This window comes from Neomonachus schauinslandi, chromosome 10, assembly GCF_002201575.2.
Source record: "Neomonachus schauinslandi chromosome 10, ASM220157v2, whole genome shotgun sequence".
NCBI lineage: Eukaryota > Metazoa > Chordata > Mammalia > Carnivora > Phocidae > Neomonachus > Neomonachus schauinslandi.
The window spans coordinates 95,478,940-95,506,204 of record NC_058412.1 but is presented as its reverse complement, the minus strand read 5'-3'; the positions used below and the strand labels follow the sequence as shown (position 1 = coordinate 95,506,204).

Below are 27,265 nucleotides of genomic sequence, written 5' to 3'. Positions count from 1 at the left end.
CCTCTGCCTTTTTGCCCTGGTTTGGGGTTCCCTCCTTTTTTCCCTGGCTGGGAGTCCCCTCTGCCTTTTTGCCCTGGTTCTGGGTCCCCTCTGCCTTTTTGCCCTGGTTCTGGGCCCCCTCTGCCTTTTTGCCCTGGTTCTGGGCCCCTTCTGCCTTTTTGCCCTGGTTGGGGGTTCCCTCTGCCTTTTTGCTCTGGTTCTGAACCACTTCCACCTTTTTGCCCTGATTAGGGCTCCCCTCTGCCTTTCTACCCTGGTTTGGGGTCCCCTCCTCTTTTTTGCCCTGGTTGGAGGCCCCCTCTGCCTTTTTGCCCTGATTCTGTGCCCCTTCTGCCTTTTTGCCCTGATTCTGGGGCCCTTCTACTTTTTTGCCCTGGTTGGGAGCTCCCTCTGCCTTTTTGCCCTGGTTGGGGGCCCCCTCTGTCTTTTTGCCCTGGTTGGGGGCCGCCTCTACCTTTTTGCCCTGGTTTGGGGTTCCTTCTGCCTTTTTGCCCTGATTCTGGGCCCCCTCTGCCTTTTTGCCCTGGTTCGGGGCCACTTCTACCTTTTTGCCCTGATTCTGGGCTCCCTCTGCCTTTTTGCCCTGGTTGGGAGCCCCCTCTGCCTTTTTGCCCTGGTTGGGGGTTCCTTCTGCCTTTTTGCTCTGGTTCTGGGCTCCCTCTGACTTTTTGCCCTGTGCAGGGCCGGTGGCTGGGGTACTGGCCTTGGCACCCACTGGGGGCACAACCACCATAGGCACCTCCTTGGGAGCAGTTTCTAAGATGGCAGCCTTGGAAGCAAGAACTTGAATAGAATTCACTACAGAACTGACTGCTGGTTCCACCTTTGCCACTTTTTTCTCCTTTTTCTTTTTGTCCTTAGGGGAGGAGGCAAGCTTCTCTTGGGGCATGGCTGGTACCGTGGCTACGGGGGCAATGACCACGGGGGGCTGGACTGCGGTTGGAGCCACGGCCACTGCAGGTGCCCGCCCTGGGTCTTTGAGAAGGATGGTCATGTTGGGGGCTGGCTCATGGTAAGGTATCTTCCCGTTAGGTTTCTCTTCCTTTTTTTTGGTCTTTCCTTTCTTCTCCACTGTTTTCTCCTTCTTTTTCTTCTCCACTTTCTGGTGGTGAGTTTTCGCCATCTCCTTGCGCTGGTTAGCCAGGGCCTCTTCATAGGACGTCTCCTTCATGGAGAAGGTTGACACGAGGAAGATGCCGATGGCAGAAACAACCATGAATCCACCGAAGACCACAACCCCCAAGGTCTGAGTGTCGTAAATATCCATCCTGGCTTGCTTTCCTTTCACCTGCCAAATACATACATGTATATTACTTTTTGCAGAAACTGCGGCATTTGACAGTTTCTATCCTCATCCCTACCCCCAAAGTTAAGCTTTCACTAATTCTTCAGACTGATAAAGTCAAAGAAGAAACAAATTCCGGCAATCTCTGATGTCATACATCCCTTCCTGCCCCTCTTTAGAAGTGAGGCATTTTTTTTTTTTAAGATTTATTTATTTGAGAGAGAGAGCACGTGCTCATGGGGGGAAGGGGACAGAGAAACTTAAGCAGACTCCACGCAGAGTGCAGAGCCCAACACGGGGCTCAATCTCAAGATCCTGAAGCCTCACGGGGGCTTGATCTCATGACCCCGAGATCACAAACTGAGCCAAAACCAAAAGTCAAATGCTTAACTGACTATGCCACCCAGGCACCCCCCAGAAGTGAATTTTTATAAAGATAAGAGCAGACCCCATTAGTGCTAGGACAGGAGGCAACAGAGGAATGGCAGAGTGCAGGTCTGGACACATAATACCCTGGAGACTCAGAAGCTACAATCACAGTTCAAGAGATTCTCCATTGCAGGGGTCAAAGATGCACATAAACACAAGCCCAGCCAGGGGTGAGACAATGGGGAGTGGTGAGGACTGTGGCAAGAATGCCCCAGTAAATTAGGGGACAAGTGTCCCCCAGCTATAGCTGATTGTTGTAGAAATGTGACTGCCATGTTAAGATATCTTTCACTTTTTTGAATTAGGCTAGAAATGTTTTTCAAAGTGAAATCAACAGATTTTTTTAAAATACCATGTAAACCAAACCAAGTCCTTCTACAGGCTTTGAGCTGCATGCATTCTGGCCAGCAGGCCCCTGGCACACCATCTCTAACTCTGTTGTCTCCCTTCCTCAGTGCTATGATAAACACAGTAACCCAGGGTCAGAGACAATCCTTCAGAATCCTGAAAAGTGATCAAAAATTTGCTGAGGAAAAAATGGCCTTCAGGATCGTTCTTAAAGAGCTGCAGAACTTGCAGGGCACCTGGGTGGCTCAGTCGGTTGAGGGTCAGACTCTTGATTTCAGATTAGGTCATGATCTCAGGGTTGTGAGATCGAGCCCCAAGTCAGGCGGCTCAGTGCTGTGCATGGAGCCTGCTTAAGATTCCCTTTCCTGGGGCGCCTGGGTGGCTCAGTTGGTTAAGCGTCTGCCTTCAGCTCAGGTCATGATCCTGGAGTCCTGGGATCATGACCTGAGTCGAAGGCAGACGCTAAACCGCCTGAGCCACCCAGGCGTCCCTAAATAAAAATCTTTTTAAAAAAAATAATAATAAAAAAAGATTCCCTCTCCCTCTCCCACCCCCCTTCACAAAAAAAAAAAAAAAAAAAAAAAGTGGCAGAACTTGCAATTTGCACGTTAGGAAACAGGAAGTCTTGGAAAGTACACCAAATAAAAGACCCCAGGTTTGGAATTTCATGTCTGCAGGCTGCAAAGAGGGAGGGAAAACGGTGTCACCAGACCCAATCCTCACCCCAGGGAGGGAGCCCTTTGCCTGATGACACTCTCCAAACCAAGAGCATGAGCCACCTCTTCTCACTGCCTGTGGACCAGAGTCCATGGCTTCCTGGCTGCCAGCCCAGGCTGGGTTCGACTTCAGTGAGGAACCCCAAGAGGCTTACTTATTTGGATGCATTCATCTTTTATCAACTAACTTTGATGCTACTATCACATTCCCAGTCCCCTGAATAGATCCCAGGCCCCCTAAAGGGGAGCAGTGATGGAATTAGTGAACAAAATGCAAGTGTAAGAAGGCAGGTAAGCAAAGGTGGAAAGAGAGGAGGGAGCAGAAGGAGAGAGGTCAACAGGCCCCCTTCCTGGCATGACTCCTGCCCCCCAAATCTCTAGACCTTGGGGTAGGCCAGGTCCAGGCTTGTCAGTTGAGATTCTGCCTCCATTGGGAGTGGGGGAGGGCAAGAGAGTGGGGATTTCTCAAAAATCACAAAATCCAAATTCTGACAGTAGGGCATTTTAAAGAAGGGACTGAGAAGAAATTGTTTCAAATGTCTCAGCATTGGGTTCAAAGAAGAATCATTCTCATCACAGAACACACACATAATTTCACTGTGGCTTTCTAAATAAGCCCCTTGCAGGAACAGGGTTTAAGGGGCTCATGACCAAAACTCCACAGCACACACACCCCCCACGGTAACCCCACCAGCTGCAGCTCTAACATTTTCTCCTCCCAGACTATCACCCTGGGTCTGCAGGACCGGGGGAACCTCCTTATCACAGCTGTAACCTCCACGAATTAAGTGTGAGGTGGGCTCACAGAGTCTTCGAATCCTCGGCAAGTGGATTCTGACCTCTGGCCGTGGGTTCTGACCATGTGAGCCATAGCCAGGCGCCCTCAAGAGAGGCTGTCCCAAATTAGCCTTTCCAGGAACACACTCACAAACAAGGTATCAGAAAGGAAACTGCACCCTGCTCAGCCCTGGAGGGAATCCAGTGGATGGAAGGGCAGGGACAAGAAGGCTTGGAACGTTCTACGGTCAGCTTCCATTTCTTGGTGGGCATCCACCAACTAAAACTCTGGGTCCTCACAAGGACCTCTCAAAACTTCGCCAACATGGACACATTCAGGTATAAACACTACATTATAATCACTGTATTAATCTATTCTGATGACAAAAGTCCTCTGACACACTCCCCTTTGTCCAAGGCAGCACGATGCCAGGGGCCTGGGTCACTCCATAAGACCCAAGTGGCTTCTCAACAACTGTAGCCTCAAGGGGCCATGTCCCAGGGAGCTGTAGCAGGGTCACCACGCTGACACGCCACCAGGCTCCTACAAAGCAGGGACTGTCTCCCGCTGAGCACTGTGGGATCAGGGCAGCCTTGTGGTGGAGGCAGAAAAGCCAGGGTTGAAAAAAGTTGTCTTGAATCTTACTCAAGTTAGGCCAATATGGGATACAAAAATATATCCTCTGTTGGGAGCACAGACTCGAGAAAAGCTAGCTGGGGAGAATATTTTTCCTCTGCCACACACAAATGTTATGTTTGATGGCAGCACAATGTGCCTTCCAAGTTTTGCAGAACGGGCTGCTCTAAAAAGAAATCCTATTCCCACCACTAATTCCTGAGTTAGAATTTCTTTAAAAGAAATCTTTCACAGGAAAATGAAAAGCCCTAGCCTTGAGAAGTAATACACTGGAACGCTTACGGCTAAGGCCATATCACCAGCAACAGCAAGGAAAGCTAAGTGAAAGCCAGCAGTCTCGCTGCTCTGCAGCTGGCCTGTATGGGGCAGAAACCTCATGGAGAGACCCCAGACTCACAGGGTGAGCCAGTGATGCCTCCCAAGTGTGCTCTGGAGACCAGCACTCTGGGGGCTTTGCTTCTGGAATCCCTGCTGTCATTGAAAGGACCCCCAGCAGGAATGTCCCCCCGGGGTTTCCCACAGGGCCAGGCCCAGGTGGGCAAAGAACTGGGCCAGATGTGTGACCACCCACATCTTGTATGGGCTGATCACAAAGAACCTACGTTCTGTCGCTTCGGGAGACGTCTATGAACTAGGTGCTTTTACTTACTATTGCTAGTACACTTAAGAGTGTAGAGCAGAAAGGTCGAGGCCCCGGGAGGGAAGGAAGCAGGAGGCCACCCAGAGGCTCGGGGACCACTCCCAGGCTCGGCTGGCTGAAACTCACTGACCCACCTTGAGGGTCCTAAGAAAACGGCTTTTCTTCTGTTCCTAGCAGGTAAGGATTCAGGGAGCAAACAGGAGTAGCAGTTCTTTAGACATGGCATACATCTGCTAACTCGTGTGGCCCAACCTACCCAGTCCAAATTGGCCACTTCAGGCCAATTTGGCATTTGGGATTTGGGTAGGTCTTGTGAAGAGACCTTCGACAGCACGCCCACCCCCCAGGGCCGGCTCTCATCACTAAGCAGCTGCTCTGCCATGGGCCACGTGCAGGTGCACGGAGACGCATGGGGCAGGGGTATGCTAGGCACGTGTCCAAGGGAGCAAGTCTCTGGATGCACTTTCTGGGCACAGGTGACCAGCTAGGAAGGTACAAAACTAAAACAGAGTGACAATAAATCAGAGACCCTAGCAGATACAGCCACATCAGACTACCATCTCCTAAGATGTTTTTGTTGTTACTGATTTTTTTTTTTTTTTTAAGAGAGGAGAGATTGAGAAGGGAGGGAGGGGCAGAGGAAGGGGGAGAGAGAGAATCCCAAGCAGGCTCCATGCCCAGTGCGGAGTCGGACGTGGGGCTCCATCTCCCGACCCTGAGATCATGACTTGAGCCAAAATCAAGAGTCAGATGCTTAACCGACTGAGACATCCAGGCACCCCCCATCTCCTACGGTTTTTAAATACTGTGAAAAATACTGTGATCATCCATTTCCTACCACCCCAGCTCTCGTGTCACAGGACTCTGAAGCAGTGTTGACAAGGGTTGGAGGGGGGCTGACTGGGCTCATCTCTGAGTCTCCACTTCTATTAGATGCTGTGTTGACCATAGGTTTTTTGGTAGAAACATTTCATCCGGTTAAGCTATCTTGAATTCCTAGTTACCTTTTCTTTTCTTCTTAACAATTGGGTACTGAATGTTAGCAAATGCTTTTTCTTTATCACTTGACATTTTCTCTGATCTGAAATGGGCTGAATCACAATAATATATATTCCAATGTTAACTCACAAATGGTTCGTATGGTATAAACACTTCTTGATGTTGGGCCTTTTCTTTTTTAATATTATCACTAGATTTGGTTTGTTCACCTTTTTTTTTTTTTTTATGTGAGATTTGCATGTGTGCTCGTAAGTGAGAAAGATCAGGAGTCATTCTCATGACCCTGTTCTTATGTGATCTTGGTAGCAGGGTCACTCATGGGTCATAAAATGAGCTAAGGATGGTCCCCCTCCCCCTGTTCTTTGGTTTGGTAGAATCTGCCTATAAAACTGTCAAGATGTGGTGTTTCCAGATCTGTTCTTGGTGGTGGGGGGAGGGGGGAGGGAGCTGATTTTTAAGTGCTAATTTAATTTCATTTTTCCACTCAGTTTTAATTGAGATAGAACAGACATACAGAACTGTGTAAGTTTAAGGTGTACAGCACAATGCCTTGACATATATATATGTCATATATACATACATGATATAAATGATTATCACACTAAGTTCAGTTAATATCCATCATCTCATACAGAGACAAAAAACAAGACAGGAAAAAAAGGAAAAACATTTTTTTTTCCCTCGTGAAGAGAGCTCCTACTCGCTCAACTTTCAGACAGGCCACACACAGCAATATTAGCTTAGTCATCATGCTGTCTGGTACACCCCTAGCACTGACTTACGTTGTAACCGGGCATCTGTATCTCCTGACCCCCTGGCTGCTAGTCCCCCTCCCCCTGCCCATGTTAACCACATGCCATCTCTTTTTCTAGGAAACCAGTCTGGTGTGGTTTTTTTTTTTTTTTTTTTTTTAAGATTTCACATAGAAGTGAGATCATATGAAATTTGTCTTCCTCTGCCTTGTTTCCCCTAGCATAACGCCCTCAAGGTCCTCCACGTTGCCGCAAATGGCAAGGTTTCCTTTTATGGATGAGTAATATTCCATTGTGTGCGTGCAAGTGTGCGTGTGGCATTTTTTTTTTAGACTTAAAGGTTATTTTATTTATTTATTTTTTAAGTTTTTATTGTTATGTTAATCACCATACATTACATCATTAGTTTTTATCCACCCATCTGTCAATGCACACTTAGGTTGTTTCCAGGTCTTGGCCCATTATAAATTTCAATGATGATTCCAGAACCAGCTTTTGGGTTTGTGATCCAGCATAAATAATTAATGTTCATTATTCCTTCCTCTCATTTCTACTGGTTTATTCTGTTCTAACTTCCTGACATGGACATTTATTAATTTTCAGGCCTTTCTTTTTTCTTGTAGCAAATAGTTAAGGCAATAAATTTCCCTCTAAGTACTGCTGTAGCTTCATCCTACAAGCTACAGCACACACACACAATTTTCACGACTGTTCAGTTGTATTTTCTAGTTCCCATATGATCTCTTAAGACTCGTGAGGTGGCACTTGAGGCTTTGCGTAAGCATTGATAGTTCCTCATTTAACTGTGCTGTCATCAGAGGATCTGATCTGTGTGATAGAGGACGAAGCTTTCAGACTTTTAACCAGGATCCAGGCATAATTTTTTCCATGACCCAGGACAGAGAAACATACACAACATATAAATAACAGAATTTTCATGAAATAACTCAATACTAGTACATGGATGCACCAGTATTTTCTACACCATTAAAATATTTGAACAGGTTTTTCATAATCAATTAAATTGATTTTGAGGCTCAACATACTGATTCAGACTATGGTATTTGGTATATTTTGCTAGATTGTGGTCAATTTTTATAAATACATGTATACTCTATGGAGTGAAGGGTTCTATGTGCATCCTTAGCTTGAGCTTAATAATGTTTTACAGAACCACGTTTTGCCAGCTCAATCTAATAGTTATTGAGCGCTTTTAACATTTCCCATCATGATCATGGACTTAACGGTTTCTCCTGGGAATCTGTCAATTTGGGTTTTATTTGAAGGCCATCTCATTAGGTGAACGTCAGATCAGCGTTGTTACATCTTCCTGATACAGTGTCTGCTATTTCCCCCCTATTATATAGTGACCTTCTTCATCCCTAATAATGAACTTTTTTCCCCATGAAAGTCTAGTTTGTCCGATTATTTAAAAAGTTATACCAACTTTTGGGACGTTAATATTGGCCTAGAATCATTTTCTATTCTTCACTTTCAACCTTTCTGTGTTCATATGTTTTAAGTAGAACTTTTAAAAATAGCATAAAGCTGGATTTTATTTTAAGACCAGTGTAGCAATTTGTCTTTTTAACTGGTAGGTTTAATTCATCAACGCCTATTGTGATTTCCTATATAACTGGACTCATTTAAACCTTTATTTTGTCATTCCTATTTATAATCCTTCTTCTTTGCTTATTCTGCCCCCACCCCCTTTATTTATGCATCCTATTGGATTATTTAGATTTTATCTCCTTTTCCTCTATGGTGTTTGGATGTTAATAATGCTTTTATTTTTTTTTACTGACTCCTAACTTATAATTAAAATTTTTTTTAAGATTTTATTTATTTAAGAGAGAGCACGTGCGCACGCATGCATGAGTGGGGGGGGGAGGGGCAGAGGAAGAAGCAGCCTCCCAGCTGAGCAGGGAGCCTGAATGCAAGGCTCAATCCCAGGACCCCAAGATCATGACCGGAGCCGAAGCAGACACTTAACCGACTGAGCCACCCAGGCACCCCTAATTAAAATGTTTCTGACCCTTCCATTTTCCTAACATACATATTTGACCTGATTTCACCAATGCCTCCAGCCACTTCCCCAACAGCAGCAGAACTGGAGAAGGCCTGAAGTCTGGTGCCCTTCCAACTGCCATGAGCCCCTTTTCCAACCTGGTGCACACCTCCACTCCTTCTCCAACACACACCCCAGGACTACTCCTTGTTTTTCCTCAGACAGCTCATGTTTGCATTCCCTAAATGTTTACCAATTTTTTTCGCGGACCACTGCTTCTTGCAGCTCACCCCCTTCTTTTGGGGTCTTTCCAAAGTACATCCTTGACCAGCTCTTTCAGCAAGGATCAATTCTGGATCAACTTTCTCAAGTCCCCACAGAGCTGCAATAATATCTTTACTCCACCCACACACTTCATGAATGGATTAACTGAGTACAAAATTCCATGCTGACAGTCCTTTTCTCTCACCACTTTGAAGACATTATTTTATCTGTGTTCCTGTCTTCTGGCTCTTTTTGGTGGGGGAGGAGGAGTTATTATTGGGAAACATGCTATTGATTTGTTGTTCCTTACCTTTAAAAGAAAATCTCTCATAACTTTCGAAGATTCATCTTTGGGGTTCTAAGGATTCAACAAAATATTTTTAGGTGTGTATCTTATTCAGGCTCATTGCACATTCTGAGCTTGAGGGCTCACGTTTTTCATAAATTCTGGAAAACCCTGGGCCACTTTGTTTTTGAAAACATTCTTGCTCCTTCTTCGTGGCGGGATTCCTAATTAGACCTCAAGCTCTCCGTGCCGCCACTTGGGAAAACTCCTCAGACCTATGTTCCACTTCACCAACAGTCTCTTCAGCTGAATCTAACCAGCTGTATAATCAGCCCTTTGAATAAACTGTTTTCAAGTTGGCCTGGGTTTTTTTCCTGGTACTATTTTTTCCATTACTATTTTTCATCATCTACTTTTATACCTTTAATAGTGATTTTGTGTCACATCTTTGGCGGGACGTCATCAGAGGCAATCCTATCTAGGCTGAGTTGTGGGCTTGTTTCGGAGCAGCTTAATCTTTGCTTCAACCAGACCCTCAGAAAGCAGCAGCCGCCGATTAATTTCTACACAAGGCATGGGCTTCCAGTAAACAAGATTCTCAGGGACTGCCGGCCTCCTCTGCCCCAGGACAAAACAGATAAGCTCCTGGGTCATCGCCCCTGGCCACTAGTCTGCCCTTCCCTTGAGGGAGCGGCCCTTCAAGGGAGCGGGTTTCACACGAGGGGGTGAGGGGAGGCTCAGGTCCCATTCCCCCCCTCAACGAACTCCTGTTCCCCCTGGGTCATGACAGCCAAAGACCCAGGAGACTCCTGCTGACCGGACTCCACCCACACCCAGGGTCAGCTTACTTCTAGGCCCCAGTCATTCCCCTCGCCCTCCATTGCCAGAGGCTTCTGGCAATCTCTCTTACTAGTAGCTTATAAGCTCAGCTATGCTTTTTTAGAGAATGTTTATTAACTTTAACATTTCTAAATGTCTGGAAGAGGGTTTTCTCATCACCTCATCTAAATAATAAGTGTAATCTCTGATTTTTTTTTTAACCCAGAGAAACTAAGAGAAAATTGGTTGCTAAACAGTATATTCTGAAATAATCTATTTCATGTTTTAAGAGAATGGAAACAACTGACTTCCCACTTTAAAAAAAACAATGCTTCTCATTTTAAAGAAAGATGAAACACTAAAAATAGAAATGTATTCTATTATAAGCCTTTGCTTATTCATCGGCTATTTCAGATTCAATTTCTATGCCTAAGGAAAAAAAGAAAGAATGGACATGTTCTTGTGTTTTTCCAAAATGCCAGTGTTTGGAAAAGTAGGTACTTCAAAAGGCCTAAATCTTCCTAGAGCTTACAGGCTTCACCTCATCAATGAAGACAACATGCCTCTAAGGTAGGAATCCAGAACGCCGACTTCTCTAAATGATTCTCTAAATGACGACTGTTAAGATGTGCTGGACCATGACAGAATTCTTAATAGGCCAGACATCAGGCTCCCAGAAAGCAGGGACCAGTCTCTTCCGCACTGTATCCAAGCAAACCTGAGACATCAACACTCCCAAGCGCGCCATGAACGAAGGCTCTACGAAATATGCCATCGGGGTAGGAGTTGCCCATTTATATGGCTGTACGGACCACATCCAAACAGAAAAACACAGGTATCCTGGCAGAGGAAAATAATGCACACTGTGGGAACTGGACACTTACACACTTTTGGAAAAAGTTATTTCTTGGTTCTTCATAGTTTCCCCACTATTGCAAATGTGGTCTCTGTTTCATTCTGTTTGGTGCTGGTACCCAGAAACGTAATAGATTTCTGTAGGGTGACTTTGCTCCCCAGCAACCTTAATTCTGGGGACACCTCCTTAGATTTTTAAAAGTATTTTCTCCGTACATAAGCATCCTGCCTATGGATCATGGTTTTGTTCCTTTCTCCCCAATCTTCCCATCTTTGTCTTCACTTTTTGAATTTTCCCTCCAGCACAGTGCTAAAGACAAGGAATGACAGCAGCTATCCTGTTTTTCTTTACCTCAAAGGGAAAGATTCAGGTGTCCTGCCGGTTAGTGTGATGTTTGCTTTTTGTAGATATCCTTTGTTTATTTCAGGTTCTTGGTTCAGTGTGGATAAGTTATATTTTCCTAGAAATTTATTTATGTTGTCAGAACTTGCAAAACTCTTCCCATGTGGAGATGTAAAAAAATAGGTCTTCTATGTATGATGTGTGGTATAGCCCCCTCCTTGGGATCCTTCAGATATTTTTAATAAACATCTATGACACTGGTTTTATTTATTTTAATTTAGCACAAGTTGTTCATTCTAACCACTTACCTTTTTAATGTCTTCTACATTTGTAGTAAAGTCCCATTTTACATTCTTGAGAGGATTTGTGCCTTTTTCTTTAAGATTTTATTTATTTATTTGACAGAGAGTACAAGAGAGGGAATACAAGCAGGGGGAGTGGGAGAGGGAGAAGCAGGCTTCCTGCGGAGCAGGGAGCCCGATGCGGGGCTCGATCCCAGGACCCTGTGATCATGACCCGAGCCGAAGGCAGACACTTAGTGACTGAGCCACCCAGGCACCCTGTGCCTTTTTCTTGATCAATTTTGCTTGGTATCTGTCAACATTACTCATCTTTTCTGAGAATGAAATCCTGGATTTGTTGGATTCATCTATGTACTTATTTGGTTTCAGTTTCATTCACTCCTTCTCATCCGTACTTTCTTCTGACTGGTTTCAGTTTATTTTGTCTTTCATAACTTCTGAAGAAAGATGCTTACTTACAGCTCACGACTTTTCATCTTTTCTGATGTATGTATTTAAAGGTACACATTTCCCTGTAAATAATACTTTCGCTACATTCTACAAGGTTTGATGTGTAGTATTTTCATTACCACTCTATTTCCCCTTTTATTGACCTACAAATAAATGCTAAAAGCATACTTTTAAAAAATTACCAAATATATGGAGATTTTCTATTTTTATTCATATTTCCAGTTTAACTAAACTGTGGTCAGATTACCTGCTCTATATAATCTTAATCCTTTGATATTCGCTGACACTTACTCTAAGGCCCCAGATATGGCCAATCTTTAAAAATTTTGAAGCCAAATGTGTATTAGTTGGCTGCAGCATTTTACTTATATATAGTCACAGACAGACCACATTAATTTTGTTCAAAGTTCTAATCATCACTGATTTTTGTCTGCTTAGCTGTCAATTACTGACAGGGGGTGCTAAAAGTCTTTACCATGATTATAGATTTGACGACTTCTTGTAGTTCTGTCAACTTTTGTCTTATGTATTTTGTGACTAAGTTAGTAAGATGCACTCAAAGTTAAAACTGCTGTATCTTTAAGCCGAATTAAACCTTGATCATTATGAAGTGCCCTTTCTCTCGATAATACTTTGTGTCAAAGCCTCTTTTACATACCAATAATACAACACCAGTTTTCTTTTCTTTTCTTTTTTTCTTTCTGTTTTTTGGTATTAAGTAATCCTATGGCAAGCGCAGGCCTTGAACTCACGAACCCGAGATCAAGAGGCGCACGCTCCACTGACTGGCGCCCCCACACCAGTTTTCTTTTAATAGATTTCCTATAATATACATCTTCTATCCTTTTATTTTCAACCTGTCTCCTGTTTACAGAACAAGAGTGGATTTTCTAAATCCAGAATATCTTTATGTTTTAACTGCAGTATTTAATCAATTTATACTAAATATGAATACTGATATATTTGAGTTTAAATCTATAATCTATTTTGTGCTATTTTCCCATCTGTCCTTTCTTATCCCTTTTGTTTTAAATCATTCCATTTTGTCCCCCTCTACTCTTACAGAATACAGTTTCCATTCTTTAGTAATTACCTTTAAAAAAGAACACGCAGGGTTCACCAAGTTCAAAGTTAAACGAGTCCACCCCTTCCCCTAACTCCATTATCCTTTTTGCCTTCAGTGTTACTGTTCTCATGTATTTAATCCTCTCCCTTTTACAGCCACCACCCCCATGCCAAATGTTACTATTATTCTTTCACATTTGTTTAGAGTGGCCCAAATATTTACCACCCTCTACTCCTTGCTTGTACAGCTTACTCCTTCCATTTGCCATTACTTGCCCTAGAGCATCCTCCAGAATTTCCTTTAGCAAGGCTCTGTCACTAATTACCTGTTTTGGTTTTTGCCTTAAAAGTCATCTGGGTTTTTTGGTTCTTGATGTTTTTACCCCTTTGTTTCCTATATCACTACACTGTCTACATATGGGTGTTTTTTCCTTTTTCGGATGGGAGCCTCATCCATTCCGTAAAACCCTCAGGCATCATCTCGTCCAATACTGGCTCTGGCCCACGATCTCTCCTCGAACCCCAATTAGACACGCTTCTCAGTCTATCCTCCCTGATTCTTAATTGGTCTTAGAAATTTTTCATCTATTTGGTTCTCGAAGATGAAATCTGGACATTTTCTTCTGCTCTTTCAGTTCACTTTTTCTCTTCAATCTGCTGGGTTTTTAATTACAATTATCAAGCTGCTCATGTCTAGAGGTTGTCCCTGCTTCCTTTTTAAAATTTGCGAGGTCGTTTTATAGTTTTCTTTCCTGGTATGTATTTTCGAGCTTGTCTATTACTTGAAGTATAGTAAGAAGCATTGTTCACAATCGGGAGTCAACCCCTCCACGGTCTGGTGTTTTCACAGATCTGTTTCTGCTGGTCCTCATTCACGGCACTCTGCGTTCCTTGGGTTTACCAAGGACTGCTCACTTTCCTGTGAAAATTGCACGCGGGGATTCACTAAGCCTGGAATAAAGGGGCAGTCCTTCGGAGACCTGCTCATCTGCTCCCTTGCAGGATGGCACAGGAGCACTAGAGTAGAACTACTTCTCTAAAATAAAGAACTTTAAAATCGGCTGGAGCATTTCCTTCCACTTAGGTCACGGGACCTTCATGAGGTACAGCCTGTGAGTACAAGCTGGGGAATGGGCTTATTTCTGGGTTGCCTTCACCCCAGAGGTGCAGCCCTCTGTGGTTCCAGCTCTCAGGGCAGGCTCTTCCATCATACTGCCCCCTGTGCCCAGGGATACCCCAAAATTCAGAGTTTGCCCCATTTGCCAAATGCCCTCAGGGTTGGGCTTACTGTCCAAGGTCACTCGTTTCACTGAGGTTTTGGCCTCCTCATTATCTTCTAAGAGTAAATAACCTACGTGTCCATCACTAGATGAATGGACAAAGAAGAGGCGGTATACTTTATACGCATACACACACACACACACACACACTCTCTCACTCACACTAGAATATTACTCAGGCAAAGAAAAGAATGAAATCTTGCCAATTGTGAAAACATGGTCACACCCTGAGGGTGTGAATGAGATAAGGCAGACAGAGAAAAACAAATATCACATGATTTCACTTATAAATCATAATCTAAAACACAAAAACGAACAATCCACACCAAACCAAACCCAGATTCAGTTACAGAGCACACAGTGGTGGTTACCAGAGAGGAGGGAGGCTGGGAATGGGGGGAGGTGAAATGAGTGAAATGGGTGAAGAGAATCAAGAGGGACTAACTTCCAGTTATAAAATAAATTAAGTCATGGGGATGTAATATACAGCATGGGGAATACAGTCAATAATATTGTACCAACTGTGACGGTGACAGATGGTAACTCAACTTATCGTGTGATCAGTTCTCAGTGTACACAAATCACTGTTGTACACATGAAATAGAATATTGTGTATCAATTACACTACAATAAAAAAGAAAGTATCCCAAGCCATTCCATGCTTTTCAGAGGTGCTTTTTATCTGTTACATAGCACCTGCCCTGCACCCCCCCACCCTCCCAGTCAGAAGGCTGGTCCAGACCACCCAATCACCAGAACACAGTGGCCCCCTCACTTCTTGGGGCTACTGACATTTGGCTCTGTTGTGTCAAGAGACACGAAGGTTTGGCATTCCTAGCCAAATGAAATCCTAGCCAACCAAGCTCTTAAAAGAAAAAGGTGAACATCCCTGCTATGTGACAGCAGGGCTGCTTATGCGGCTAGGGAGACTTCCAAATCCAGACCTGGATAGACATCCATCCCAAGAAGAGGGGAGACTGCAGCGTGTCCCTGCACCACCGACCTGGGCTCTGCACACAGATTCCAGTAGGTGGGAGGATCTCCAGATTAGAAATGTGGGGGTCAGGGCTGAATGTTGGCACCTTTGTTTTTAAGAAATCCCCAACATGCAGTACATTAACCTGGGGGTGGGGATCAGATAACTCAGTCCCCAGATCGAGGCTCTCCCTTCATTTCACGAAGAAGAGCTGTGAAGAGGAGCTGTATTTCCACTCGGATTTGTGGTGGAGGTAGCATTTGCTCATCAGCAACAAAACCTGACCCTCTTTCACGAGCCTTTTGTAAAAGCCCATCTTGGATTAACGAATTCCATGGCCAAATGCTCCCATCTCAGTGACAAAGGGGGAAGGATGGTATGAGTGAGTTATTTCTTGTTAATAGCGATGATAACTCAAACTTCATTCTGGTTCCTTTTTAAAGTCGGCCATTGTATAATATATTCCGAGCCCTCTGGTCCTGCTGGTGGGAGTATAAATGGGTCCCCGCATCTTGGGCAAAACTCTGGCCTCTCTTCTAAAGCTGAACATATGCCTCCTTGAGGCTTGCAATCCCACTCCTAGGAACGGACCCGAAAGCCATGTGGATAAGTGGTCACCACAGTGACGGGCAGGACTTTATATTTCATAATATCATGTAATTTCTACCATATTATAACGGGAGCCCCCAGTTACAAACAGTCCAAGTATCCATGCAGAGCGAAATGGTCACTGGTGCAAGACTCACAAGCCGGAGTACCACGCGACAATGCCGGTGAACCACCACAAGGCGGACAGCACAGAGCACTCCCACCCCCACATCCAGTGAAAGGCCCAAGAGCATGGGCCGCATGATTCCATTTCTACCTCAAGTTCAAACACGATGGAGCGAATCTGTGTGCCAGGAACCAGCTACCCCTGGCGATGGGCAGCAGCTGGAGGGGGCAGAAGAGGAACTTGTTGGGGGATAATATTTCTTGATCTGCTGGTTAAACAGGGTGATCAGTTTGTGGCAGTTTACAACTGGGCTGCAGACTCATGACCGAGCACTTTTCTATGTATGTACTTTACTTTAGTAAAGAGCTTAAAAACATACATGCCCACTCTGGTGGGAAACTGTATCACCCGGAACTTGGAAGGCGGAGCATCTCTGGTTCCCGGAGCATCTGTGGCCCTGTCGCTCCTGCCATCTCCCAGCCCTCTCCCAGGCATCGTGGCCTTGTTCCCACCGAAGAGGCGGGTGGCTGGGGCCAGGGGCCGGGAAGGCAGTCACCTCCTGCCCAGACCTCGCAATCCGTGGCCACACCCACTGTGCTGCCCCACGGACCCACTCTTAAAAATCCAACTGTTCAGAATTAAGTCTCCAACTTCATAAACTCCCAACTTGGGAGGGAAGCAAGATAACACAGAAAACAGTGGCTGGGCTTCAGAGTCGTAGCTAAAGTTGACCTTTTCATTGTCCCTTGACCCGCCACCGTAAGACTTCCTTAAGGGGGTCAATAATTCATTCTTTAGCACAATTCATCCTTTTCCTCAATCACTGTGACTGCTACTAAATTCTGAAAATTACTATTTCTTTTCCAACTTACTACAAATATCGAGAAGGCAGAAAGGAATGAAAGTGTATTCAACAGAAATAAGGCTACGTCTAATTCCTATTCAGGAGTTGTCTTAATTGAAAAGAAAACAGTTTGGATGTAGTCGGGTGGCCCGTTTTAACCGCTGAATGAGAAGTTCCAGAGAAACATATCACCTGGGCTTTGGGCAGAACAAGCGTCTTCACCCTTCCAGGGAAAATGAGTCGGCCAGACACTCTCATCACAAAGGGCGAGGAATCGGGATCAACTTTTCATTTCTTCGCCCAAAAGCAAAAGCAGGAAGAGTGGAGGAGAAACACAAGGATGGCGGTAGACCAGGAATGGACCCTTACCAACCAGACTACCTGCCTCACCCACCGTCCCCCGCCTCCCGTGGCCTCCACACACCAAGTCCTCCGAGGACAGTGAACTCCGTGCGGGAGGCAGGAGGCTCCTCTCCTCAATTCCTGTGCTCCTCGAAGTCTGACTAAAAGCGAGAATAAAATGCCATCTACAAGAAAAGAATTTTCCTCCTACCACTAAGGAACACTCTTGCTCACTAAACACAAAATCCACCTCTTCTCAGAGAGAGCCAGCACATTGTTCAAAGCAAAAATAACATTTTCTTTCCTGGCAAGCATGTTGTCACTGATACACTCAATTATTCCCCAGCCCCACCTAATGCCCATCAGGCACGGAAGGAGACCGAGGGTGTTCTCTGCGTGTTCTCCTCCTGGCACTGCAAGCAGCTGGGAAGGGCCCAGCCCCAGCCAAGCACCTTGACATGGACAGCGGGCTGTGGAGAGACGAGGAGCGCGGAGATTAATATAACTGGCCTGGGGGGAATCCAAAAATCACTTGGCTTCGTAATATGTTTTTTGTGTTTATATCTGATGCTCTAGGAATCCTGACTACTTCAGGCTAAACAATAACATACGCATAGAACATGAGCACTAGAAAATCCTCTCCCCACTAGCTCGGCAAGGATGGGCACCCACCGTGTGCCAGGCACTATTCCGGGCATTAGGGATACCTCAGGGAAAGAGAACAGACACATCCCTGCATCAGCAGAATGGACAAAGTCAGTCATGTATGCAACATGCCTGGCTGGCGATAATGAAGAGAAAGCGACACAGAGAAGTGGGACAGGGAGCAGGGATGAGGGTGGGGGATCCGCTAGGGGCTGTCACTTTAAGTAGGGTAGTCAGGGAGATAACACTTCACCGACCTGAAGAAGATAAGCCATGTGGCCATCTAAGAAACAGTGTCCCATGGACAGCAAGAGCAAGTGCAAAGGCCCCGAGGCAAAAGCATGCCTGAGAATCAGAGGAGGCCAGTGTGACTGGAGCAGAGGATACAATGGCAGGAGTGAAGCCAAAGTGAAAGCAGGGCCCTTGGAGGCCACTGTAAAGACTGGCCAAGGAGGGTCTTGAACAGAGAAGTGGTATGACCTGCTCTGGGAAGAGACTAGAAGGCAGAGGGTGAGGGCAAAAGCAGGGACACCTCCTCAGAGCTAGTGAAGTAACCCATGAAAGAGAGGAGAGGGGTTTGGACCAGGGTGGTATCAACGGAAGTGGTGAGAAAGGTTGCATTCTTGCTCTATTTTGAAGAGGGAGGTTTGCTGGTGTACAGGATACAAGAATGAGAAAGCAAGGAATTAAGGATAAACCGAAGTTTGTGGCCTGAAAGACGGGGCCATCTGGCCTAGTTTCATTTTACATGAAGAGGAAACCAAAGCCCAGGAAGGATAAAAGTCAGGTCCAAGGGCGCCTGGGTGGCTCAGTCGTTAAGCGTCTGCCTTCGGCTCAGGTCATGATCCCAGGGTCCTGGGATCGAGCCCCGCATCGGGCTCCCTGCTCCACGGGAAGCCTGCTTCTCCCTCTCCCACTCCCCCTGCTTGTGTTCCCTCTCTCTCTGTGTCTCTCTCTGTCAAATAAATAAATAAAATCTTTAAAAAAAAAAAAAAGTCAGGTCCAAGCTCACACCATTTACTTCTGGGACTAGAACCCCAACTACGCTTCTCCCTCTGCTCCCTCCTGCACCTCAGCAGGAGACAATGGTGACCGCTCAGGTCACACCTGGATGCCCTCCAACTCCTCTCTGCTCTCAGATGCCAGAGTAGACAGTGCGCCCTCGGGGACTGCCAACACCAAGCACGTAATGAAAACCAGGATAGGATGTTGGTGAATGAGACCCACAGGCCCTGCCCAGAGAGGATGATCAAGTCCATGGCTGCCATGCAAGAAAGCAGACCTGCTGTGCTCACACATTCCCATTCTCCCCAGAAGAATCCCCCAAAGCTAGACTTCTAACGAAAAACTTTAAAAGGTGGCTTAGTTGTTTAATAACATGAGGGTGGCCAAACAGATCTCATGTGCAGGCCAAGTTCAGTCCATGCAGGGCACCATCTTGGAACCAGGCTCAAGACAGCCTAAAACAGACCTGGTCCACTCACACCTTGACCAGGGTTAGGGCCTGGAATTAAAGGTTTCAGCTTAAGATGGTCTTTTATTCCAACTTTTTAGCCAGCAGATGCCATTCATTATCACTATAAATAGCTGATAACTTCCAGAACAATCTTAGTGAACCTCCTCTCCGACTGAAAAGAGAGTAAGCCCCTGCCCATCATTCTGTGTTCTTTGTTAACTTTGGTTTTACCTTATTCTACAAGGAGGACTAAGATAAGCCCACTAGTACAGCCAAGAATTCACAAAGTCTTCCCAAATACTCTCCAGTGATCCTTTCAAAGTTGTATAGAGTATAACAGAGCCCTGCAAATGACCCAGGAAACAACTCATGTGAGCCAAGTATGAAAACACCAAGACACTGCTACGTGTAAGGCTTAAGGACCAGCAGCTGTTCTAATCTTGCCAAATAATCGAATTTAGAAATTACAAAACTTTCTTCATAAATCAAAGTTGCTTCCCATTGCTAGACAGTGGGATACACATGTCACTCACGGCAGTTAAGGGAAACACATTAGATGTGTCTGGTTTTTATTTTATTTTTTTCAAAGATTGTATTTATTTGAGGGAGAGAGCATGCACCTGCACAAGCAGGGGGAGGGAGAGAGGGAGGGGGAGATGCAGACTCCCCCCTGAGCAGGGAGCCCAATGCGGAGGCTCAATCCCAGGACCCTGAGATCATGACCTGAGCCGAAGTTAGATGCTTAACTGACTGAGCCACCCAGGTGCCCCAGATGTGTCTGGATTTTAGATGTGGGAGTCGGATTGCAGGTTTCAGGAGACTCGTCAGAATCTGTCTGCCTAAGAAAACAGCCTCCTAGGAAGTCCCTTAGTTAATTTTCTATAATGCTGGATAGCCCTCTTGCCCAGGCTCTCCCTTAGAATTAAATATTAACTTTCCCTACAAGCCATATGCCGTCTGCCCAATACCTATTTGGCTTGGTCCGGCTGACCATTCTGATGCTGTTGATAGCAGGTTAAGAATTTCCCCCGGGGTAGGGCCACTATCTGTGCTGCTCCCTCACCCACTTTTTTTCTTGGTATGCAATTTACGATGCACACAAAGAGGCAGAAATCAATGCTTTCCAAGGGTGGTATCTTATTAGGGTGAAGCCCATGAACTGCCACTAGCCAACTGTTAATGACGTATAAAATGGGCATCTTATATGGTTCAACATGATACTTCTAAATGCTCAAGAACGGAGACTTGAATGTTTAAAGAATTCCAACTACCTTGAACTCTTAAAAAAAAAAAATAAGAAGAAAAAAAGAATTCCAGCTATCTCTAGATCAGCACTGTCCAGGAGAACTCCTGGTGATAATGGAAACGATCTAAATCTGCACAGCAAACACACAGCTACTGAGCATGTGAAATACGGCTAGTATGACTAAGAAACAATTTTTTAATTTTACTTGATTGTACTTGTTTTAAGCTGAAACAGCCCTATGTAGCTACTGTATTGGACAACAGAGTTCTTCACACAAGAAACAGGTCTCACTCATTTATATTTATAGTGTTTGAAGGCCCAGCACACAGGAGACATTTGATAAAGAAATGAAAAATACCTTCTTGCACTGAATACATTTTCAATCGGCTGTGTACCTTTCTTCCTATGAAGCTCTTAATTCTGATCTTCTAGCTCCACGTCCTCCCTTAGGTAGTTACTATCCCAGCAAATGTGGAATTATCAGGCCCTGTGGGTGACATTCAGAAGGCCACGCCCACACTGCCCAGCAGCTGGGCAACAGGAACTGACCTGACCACCACCTGACCTGTTGGGCCTCCATGTTCCCATCCACAGAATGGGAACAACCATACCTATTCTATAGAATGGGGCTGCTGCAAGGCCTAGATATGCGTCCAAGTTGTGAACTCTGATTCTCAACAGTCAACCTTAAAAACCAAGCTGAGCTCAGCTTGAGTTGTCCAATGAAGCAGGAGGCTAACTAGCAAGAATATTAACAGGTATGGCGGTCTACCTCACTTGGTCAACATTTATCGTGTTACAGGCCAGGCCTTAACTACTACTGTAGGGCCTGGATGTACAGCTGGATAGCAGTCTCTGCCTTCCTAATTCTGACTGACCATTATTTTTTCCCTCCCAAAACAAGATTTTAGCGAACAAAAATCCACAGTCTTGAAAGAACTTGAGTCCCTGCCTAAGTGTCATTCATTAGTAAAAGTTCCCAGAGATAAAAGAATAAGAAGAGTCTGGGGTCCTGACACTTTTAAAAGGTGTCCCTATTACATAATAAGCCAATATTCCACTTAAACCATTTCCATTCAACCACTTCGACAGAATTTGGTACTGTATAATTACTGCAGCCTGTTAACTTAGGAATCGTTTCAGCAAAGAGCTTAATTGCTCCAATGTGACTCAATCATTCAGGACTTATCTAAAACTCTCCAATCACCAAAAAATATTCATGCACCAAGGTACCACACTAATTTATCTCTTTACAGATGTTCAAAGGCTGATTCCTAACTATGAAAGAAAGGAGTCCTGTTACAGCATGGTGCCTACAGCTCTACCCACTGAACGTCCTCTGTTTCCAAACCCCAAGACACCTTTCTTGTCCCTATCCCAGCCGCCCTGCAAGCCACGTGTGCATTGCTCCAGGTAAAGGGAAAACAGCCTACTGGGAGGTATGCCTCCACTTTTCCTCCTTTGCGTAAATAGATAGGGAAATGGCATCTCCAGGACCTTAGAACCGGAAACTTCTTTCTGGAAAGGAAACAGGTTGGCAGCCCATGGTGGGGCTGACCTTTAGAAAGTTCATAAAGTAATTGAGACATCACCATCGTAAGCAGCATGCTGCAGGATCACCAAGACTTCTCTGGTGTGAGATTAAGAGGAAGTTAAGAAGAGCAAGCACAGAAGGAAAGTGTAAGGAGGGAGGTAGAGTCAATAGGAGAATGCTTCCCAACTGCGTAGGACGGGTGTAAAACGTGCAGCTGTCCCTCCTGAGAGTGCTGGAAAGAAGACCCGGGTCTCCAAAAACACTCAGCACTCAGAATTCTAAAGCGATCTCTAGTTCAGGATGTTGAGGCCCTGGTGGTCTCACTTCCCCAAACTCCAAAAAATACCATCCAGATGCCCCCACGCTGTAGGTTCCAGCACAGTAAGCAAGCAGTGAGGTGGGAGGTTCCCAAGCACCCTTCAAAGTTTCATTTCCTTGGTGCTTCCCAGTCTCTGCTGACCTCCGACCTCCAGGAGTTATTGCCAAACTGCCTTCTGTTTGCACAAGGTCCTAGTTTTTCCCAGCTCTTGCTGGGGAGGTTGCGCTGACCGTACTGTGAGTGGGTGGTATATCTCCAGGTTACAGATAAGTAAACCCAGGTTCAGAGAGGTTAAGGGACTTGCGCAGCGGGTCTGTAAGTGAGGGCTGGGAGTGGAATCCAGACCTTGGGACTTCTGTGAGCCCTCCGCCTGCGGTAGGCGGGCTGGAGGCAGAACCAGACTCCACCTCCCTCTCATGCCCCGCAAGCCCCTAAAAACTCATCCCAGCAGTACCAAGCAACACCTGTTGGCTATTCCCTACGCGTGCTGGGTCTTCACGGATTTTCTCTTAAGTAGAAATGATTGGCAGCCCCGTTTTTCAGACGGGAAAGCGGACACCCGGAGTGAGACAGCTTGGCCCAGGTCACCCTGAACGCTGCCGGGATTTCAGAAGCCCACTCCCTTAACCGTTACACCACAATGAGCTATCCTTTATTATCTGTAATCTGGGGAAGGGTCCCCGACGCTTCCCGGACGCCCTACTAGAAGCGCACACCCCGGCCCGTCCTCCCTCACCCAGGGCGCGGACTGGGGAGCCCGGCGGGCCGGGGACGGCGCCAGGCCGGGTGCCAGCGCGCTTGGCCGCCCGGGCCGGAGGTGCCCGCTTCCGCCTGGGCCTGGCACCGCTGGCCCATTCATCGTGGCGCGGGCGGGGCGGACCGGGCAGGGCCCGGGTGGCCCCATCACCCCGCTGGGCGCCTCGCGCCGGGCTCCGCGCTGCCGGGCCGGGGAAACGGTGCCCCCGGCCCCGCCGCCAGGGGGAGCAGGGAGCCGCCGCCCGCACTCCGGGAAGTTGCCACCCCGGGCGCCCGGGCGTCCGGACCCCGGACGGTCCCGGTCCTTGCACGGCGTTCCCCGCAGCCCCGAGTCCCAGGCCCGCCTGGTCGGGAGCGGCCCGCCCCCCGGAAGCGCCTCCAGGCCGCAGCCCTCAGGCGGGCGTGCTCGGCCCGCGGGCCCCCCATTCAATCCCGCCCTCCTCCCCCCCGGCCGGCCCCCGCCGCCTTCCGCCCGCCCCCCCAACCCTCCAGCCCGGACTCCAGCCCGGCAACGTCATCGGGCCGCTTCCCGAAACTTAACCCCTTCCTCCGCCAGCTGTGCGCCGCCCCGCCCCGCAGCCAACTTTCTTAGCCCAACTTCGGAGCGTGCGGGCTGGTCCGACGGCCCGCAGGGAGGGAGGGGTCGCCACGTCGCACTGCCGGGCCGCCGCAGGTTTCCCCCCACCAGGACGGCGAGGGGCGTGAGGTCCACACCGCGGGACGCGCTCGGCCACCGCCCCTGCACGGGGTTCGCCCGGCACACGCCCCCCGGGGTCCGACCCGACCCCGAGGGTCGGCGGCCGCAGCGACGGCAGGCTACGGGCGGCGCCGCCGGGGGAGGGGCCGCCAATGAGACGTGTCACTCGCGGCGCTGCCGGCTCCGGCCCTGGCGCCCCGACGGCCCGGCCCGCGCGCCGCCGCCGCTGCAGGGCCCGGCCAAGTTTCTTACCTGCAGCCGGAGACGCGGGAGGGAGAGCGAAAGGGCAGGAGCCGCCGCCGCCGCGGAACCGGGAGAGAGGAGCCGGCCGAGCCTCCGCCGAGAAGCCGCCCCCGAGCAGCTGCAGGCGCCGCGACCCCGACGCCGTCCGCCCCGTCCGCCGTCCGCTCCGGCCGCTCGCTGGCTGCGTGCGCGCGTGTGGAGTCGTGGCACTTTCTGCCTCGGAGCTGGCGAACGGCCCCCTCCACTGGGATCACCGCCTCCTGCCTTCCCCACCCGGGCCAGCCATTCATCGAGCCGCCTCTCCTCATTGGCCCGCGCCCCGCCACTCCGTGGGTCGCTGGCCAGTCAGAGCGCAGGCGGCCAAGCCGCGGCGGCGGCCATTGGGCAGAGAGGAGGGTCTCCGCCTCGACCAATGGGAGAGGGGAGGAGCTGCGGGGAGCCGCGGGGGGCGGGGCCGGGGAGGGGCGGGGTCGCGCGGTGCGGCGCTCGGCCCAGCGCGGGGGCGGGGCGGGGCCGAAACGCCCAGCCAAAGGCGGAGGGTAGGGGGCCCGCCGGTCAGCCCCGCCCACTCCAGGCCCGCGGCGCCTCTCGCCTCTCGCCTAGGGGCCGGCTCTGCCCAGGCAGGCTGCGGAAGGTTCGAATCCTGACGGTGCGGAGCCTGCGCCCCTGAATCTCGGCAGGCCGAGGTGGCGGTGGGTGTCACCCTGAGCGCGGTTGCGCAACCCGCCAACAGCGGGGAGGAGTGCCTTATTTAAACCCACTAACTTCCCCCAAGCAGCGGCACCTCCAGGCCCAGGGTGTGAGGACAAGTTCTGCTGGTGGTCAGCCCCAAGAGGACGAGCTGTAATCTTCAGAGATGGCATTCAGTACCAGAAAGGATTTTCTTGAGCAAATGGAGGAATTGGGATTGAAAGACCAGAAGGTGCATAAGGAGTCGAGGGTGGATGTGATTGCACCCATTTTTAGGGGTGGTACAACTGAGTACAGTCTATTTGAGTTACTCCTACAAAGCACGGCGGGCACAGCAATAAATGTAATCCACCCTATGGTGTTTTACTCGGTGTAAGGAAGAGGGTGAGAGGGTCTGACCCAAGCAAACTCACCCGTTTCCCGGAAAACTGAGCAAATAGTACTTCATAATATGGTCTCCTCCCCTCAATATAAGCTAACTACTGTCTCTTCATAACCAAATAAGTCTTTCAATTAAGGTAATTTTAGGCCTGGTTTTTAACCATTATATCGGGGTCTCTTAAGGCCAACTCTTTGAACTTGAGCCAAAGCCAGCTTCTTTCAAATTAAGGTTTACAAAAAGCCAAAAGGGCTGCTGCAGCCTAATCTACTCCACACCACTTCCCGGGTCCCTGTGGCTGCAGAATCCTGTTCCTAATATCTATTTGTTGGACAATTTCACATTACCATCCCCCATCACTGTACTAGTTGTTGTTAGAAAGATGTGGAAAATACAAGCTGTGGTGAGGGAGTTGAGGAGTTGAGTTGAAGTTAAACTGTTCATTCCTATTTTTAATCTCAGCAGTTCCTTAACACATTAATGATTAATCAATGGAAATTAACCAGGATTAACTTTCAACACCCAGTCTTTTCCCAGTGGTGAGCCTCCACTTGAAAGAAAAATCCAGAATCTCAGCCTCTGGCTGGCATATCAACTAGTTCTAATTGACCATGGGTAAACCAGTTAACTTCTCTGACATGGGTGTACCCCTCTAGGACAATCTGGGTTTTAGAGAGGAAATTCATTCGTTCTTCATTCATTCATTCATTCATTGGTGTTTGTTGAGTGCCTGGTATTCACTAGCAGGCTGGGCAAGCAGCCTAGAGTGATACACAGACCCAGTAAAGACTCAACTGCCCTTAAGGACCTTGCTGTGGGCAGAGACCCTCATCTTATTCACTGTTTAGGTTTTCCCAGAAGCAGATCCTGACGGGAGTTTGGGATTCAAGTGACTCATTTGGTGGGGATGATCACAGGACACATTGGTAGAGAAGTAGAATGGGAGGGAGCTGTATCAGGCAAGTAACACAATATCAAGCAAATGACTGGTGTGGGCAACCAGGCTCAGTATTACTCAGCCTGTTGGGAAACCGTGTGGAACACATCCCAGACATGTCCTACCTGAGGGGTGAGGAGGTGGGTTATTATCCCCCATCCCCACTCCTCATTGACTGAGGGCTTCCTCTGAGAGGACTTTAATTAGTCCCATGCCCTGTCAGCAAGAGAAAGCCTTCTGGCAGAGAAAAGCATCTGCTCACCACAAAAACCCTTGGCAGAAGGATACATGCCTGAGGGGTCTGGAGGGGTCACGGTCGTATCTTCTAGGCAACTGTGACCCAGAGCCTGACACAACACCTACACAGAGTAGAGGCTCAGTAAATGCATGTTCTGTAAATACGTTAAATGAATTACAGAATGGCAAAGTTCCTAGGCATGAGGGGTACTTACAAAAAAGGGGCTCTCTGTTCCCTCCCACAATCTAACGTTTGGTTTGGCCTCAACACAATGTATGTTTCAGTATGGAGATGTGGCCTGGCCTGAGCCTTTGCCTTTCCTCCCTCCCTGCTCCTTGTCCTCCCTCCACTAGGCTCTGTTAGGCCCAGAGCAGCGCCCCCCCCCAACCCACTGCCTGGCCTGACCTGACTCTCACAGCCACTGCTGTGCCCACAGACCCCCATCCTTGGTCTTGCTCAGCCTCATCAACGAGTTTAGGCCTTGCACTCTCCCAAGGTGTGTCTGGGAAAAACAGGAACTACGTCAAGATTAGGTGGACAGGGGTGCCTGTGGGGAGATGGAGGGGCATAGTGGGTTTTAGTTGTGTGTTAAAAACAAATAGAATGTTCTTAATAGGAAACCCTAAATATACAAGAAGAATTACCTAGTATGGTCCATTCACTCATGATGGTGCTTTGCTTTCTATTACTAAATCACAGATAGTAAAAGAGTAGACAGAAGAGATGAGAATATCTTACAGTGTAAAAAGAACTTTTGCTTTATCAACAGCTATGAAAGGGTGATAAATGACACACAGAATAGAATGTCACATGGAAACAAAGCCATTGTAACAATATCTAACGTTTTTACATCTTGTCATGTACCAGGTGCTGTTTGAAATGCCCTACATGCAGGTAAAATTATTTAACCCTCAGAACAACTCAGTATAGGGGGTACAGTTATTATCTCCATTATAGGGATGAAGAAACTGAGGCACAAGGAGGTTGAGCAAC

At 47.5% G+C, this 27,265-nt stretch overlaps 1 protein-coding gene across 1 annotated transcript in view; it reads right to left on the bottom strand.

Annotated features, from left to right (window-relative positions):
• The window catches only part of RRBP1 (ribosome binding protein 1), a 63,916-nt gene extending 39,666 nt beyond the window's left edge, over positions 1–24,250 (bottom strand). Inside the window, 3 exon segments of the mRNA XM_044919125.1 lie at positions 1–4; positions 7–1,288; positions 24,038–24,250. The exon segment at positions 1–4 is cut by the window's left edge and continues 524 nt beyond it. Coding sequence (XP_044775060.1) covers positions 1–4; positions 7–1,267 — 1,265 coding nt within the window. The 5' untranslated portion in view covers positions 1,268–1,288; positions 24,038–24,250.
• Between the last annotated feature and the right edge of the window lie 3,015 nt (positions 24,251–27,265).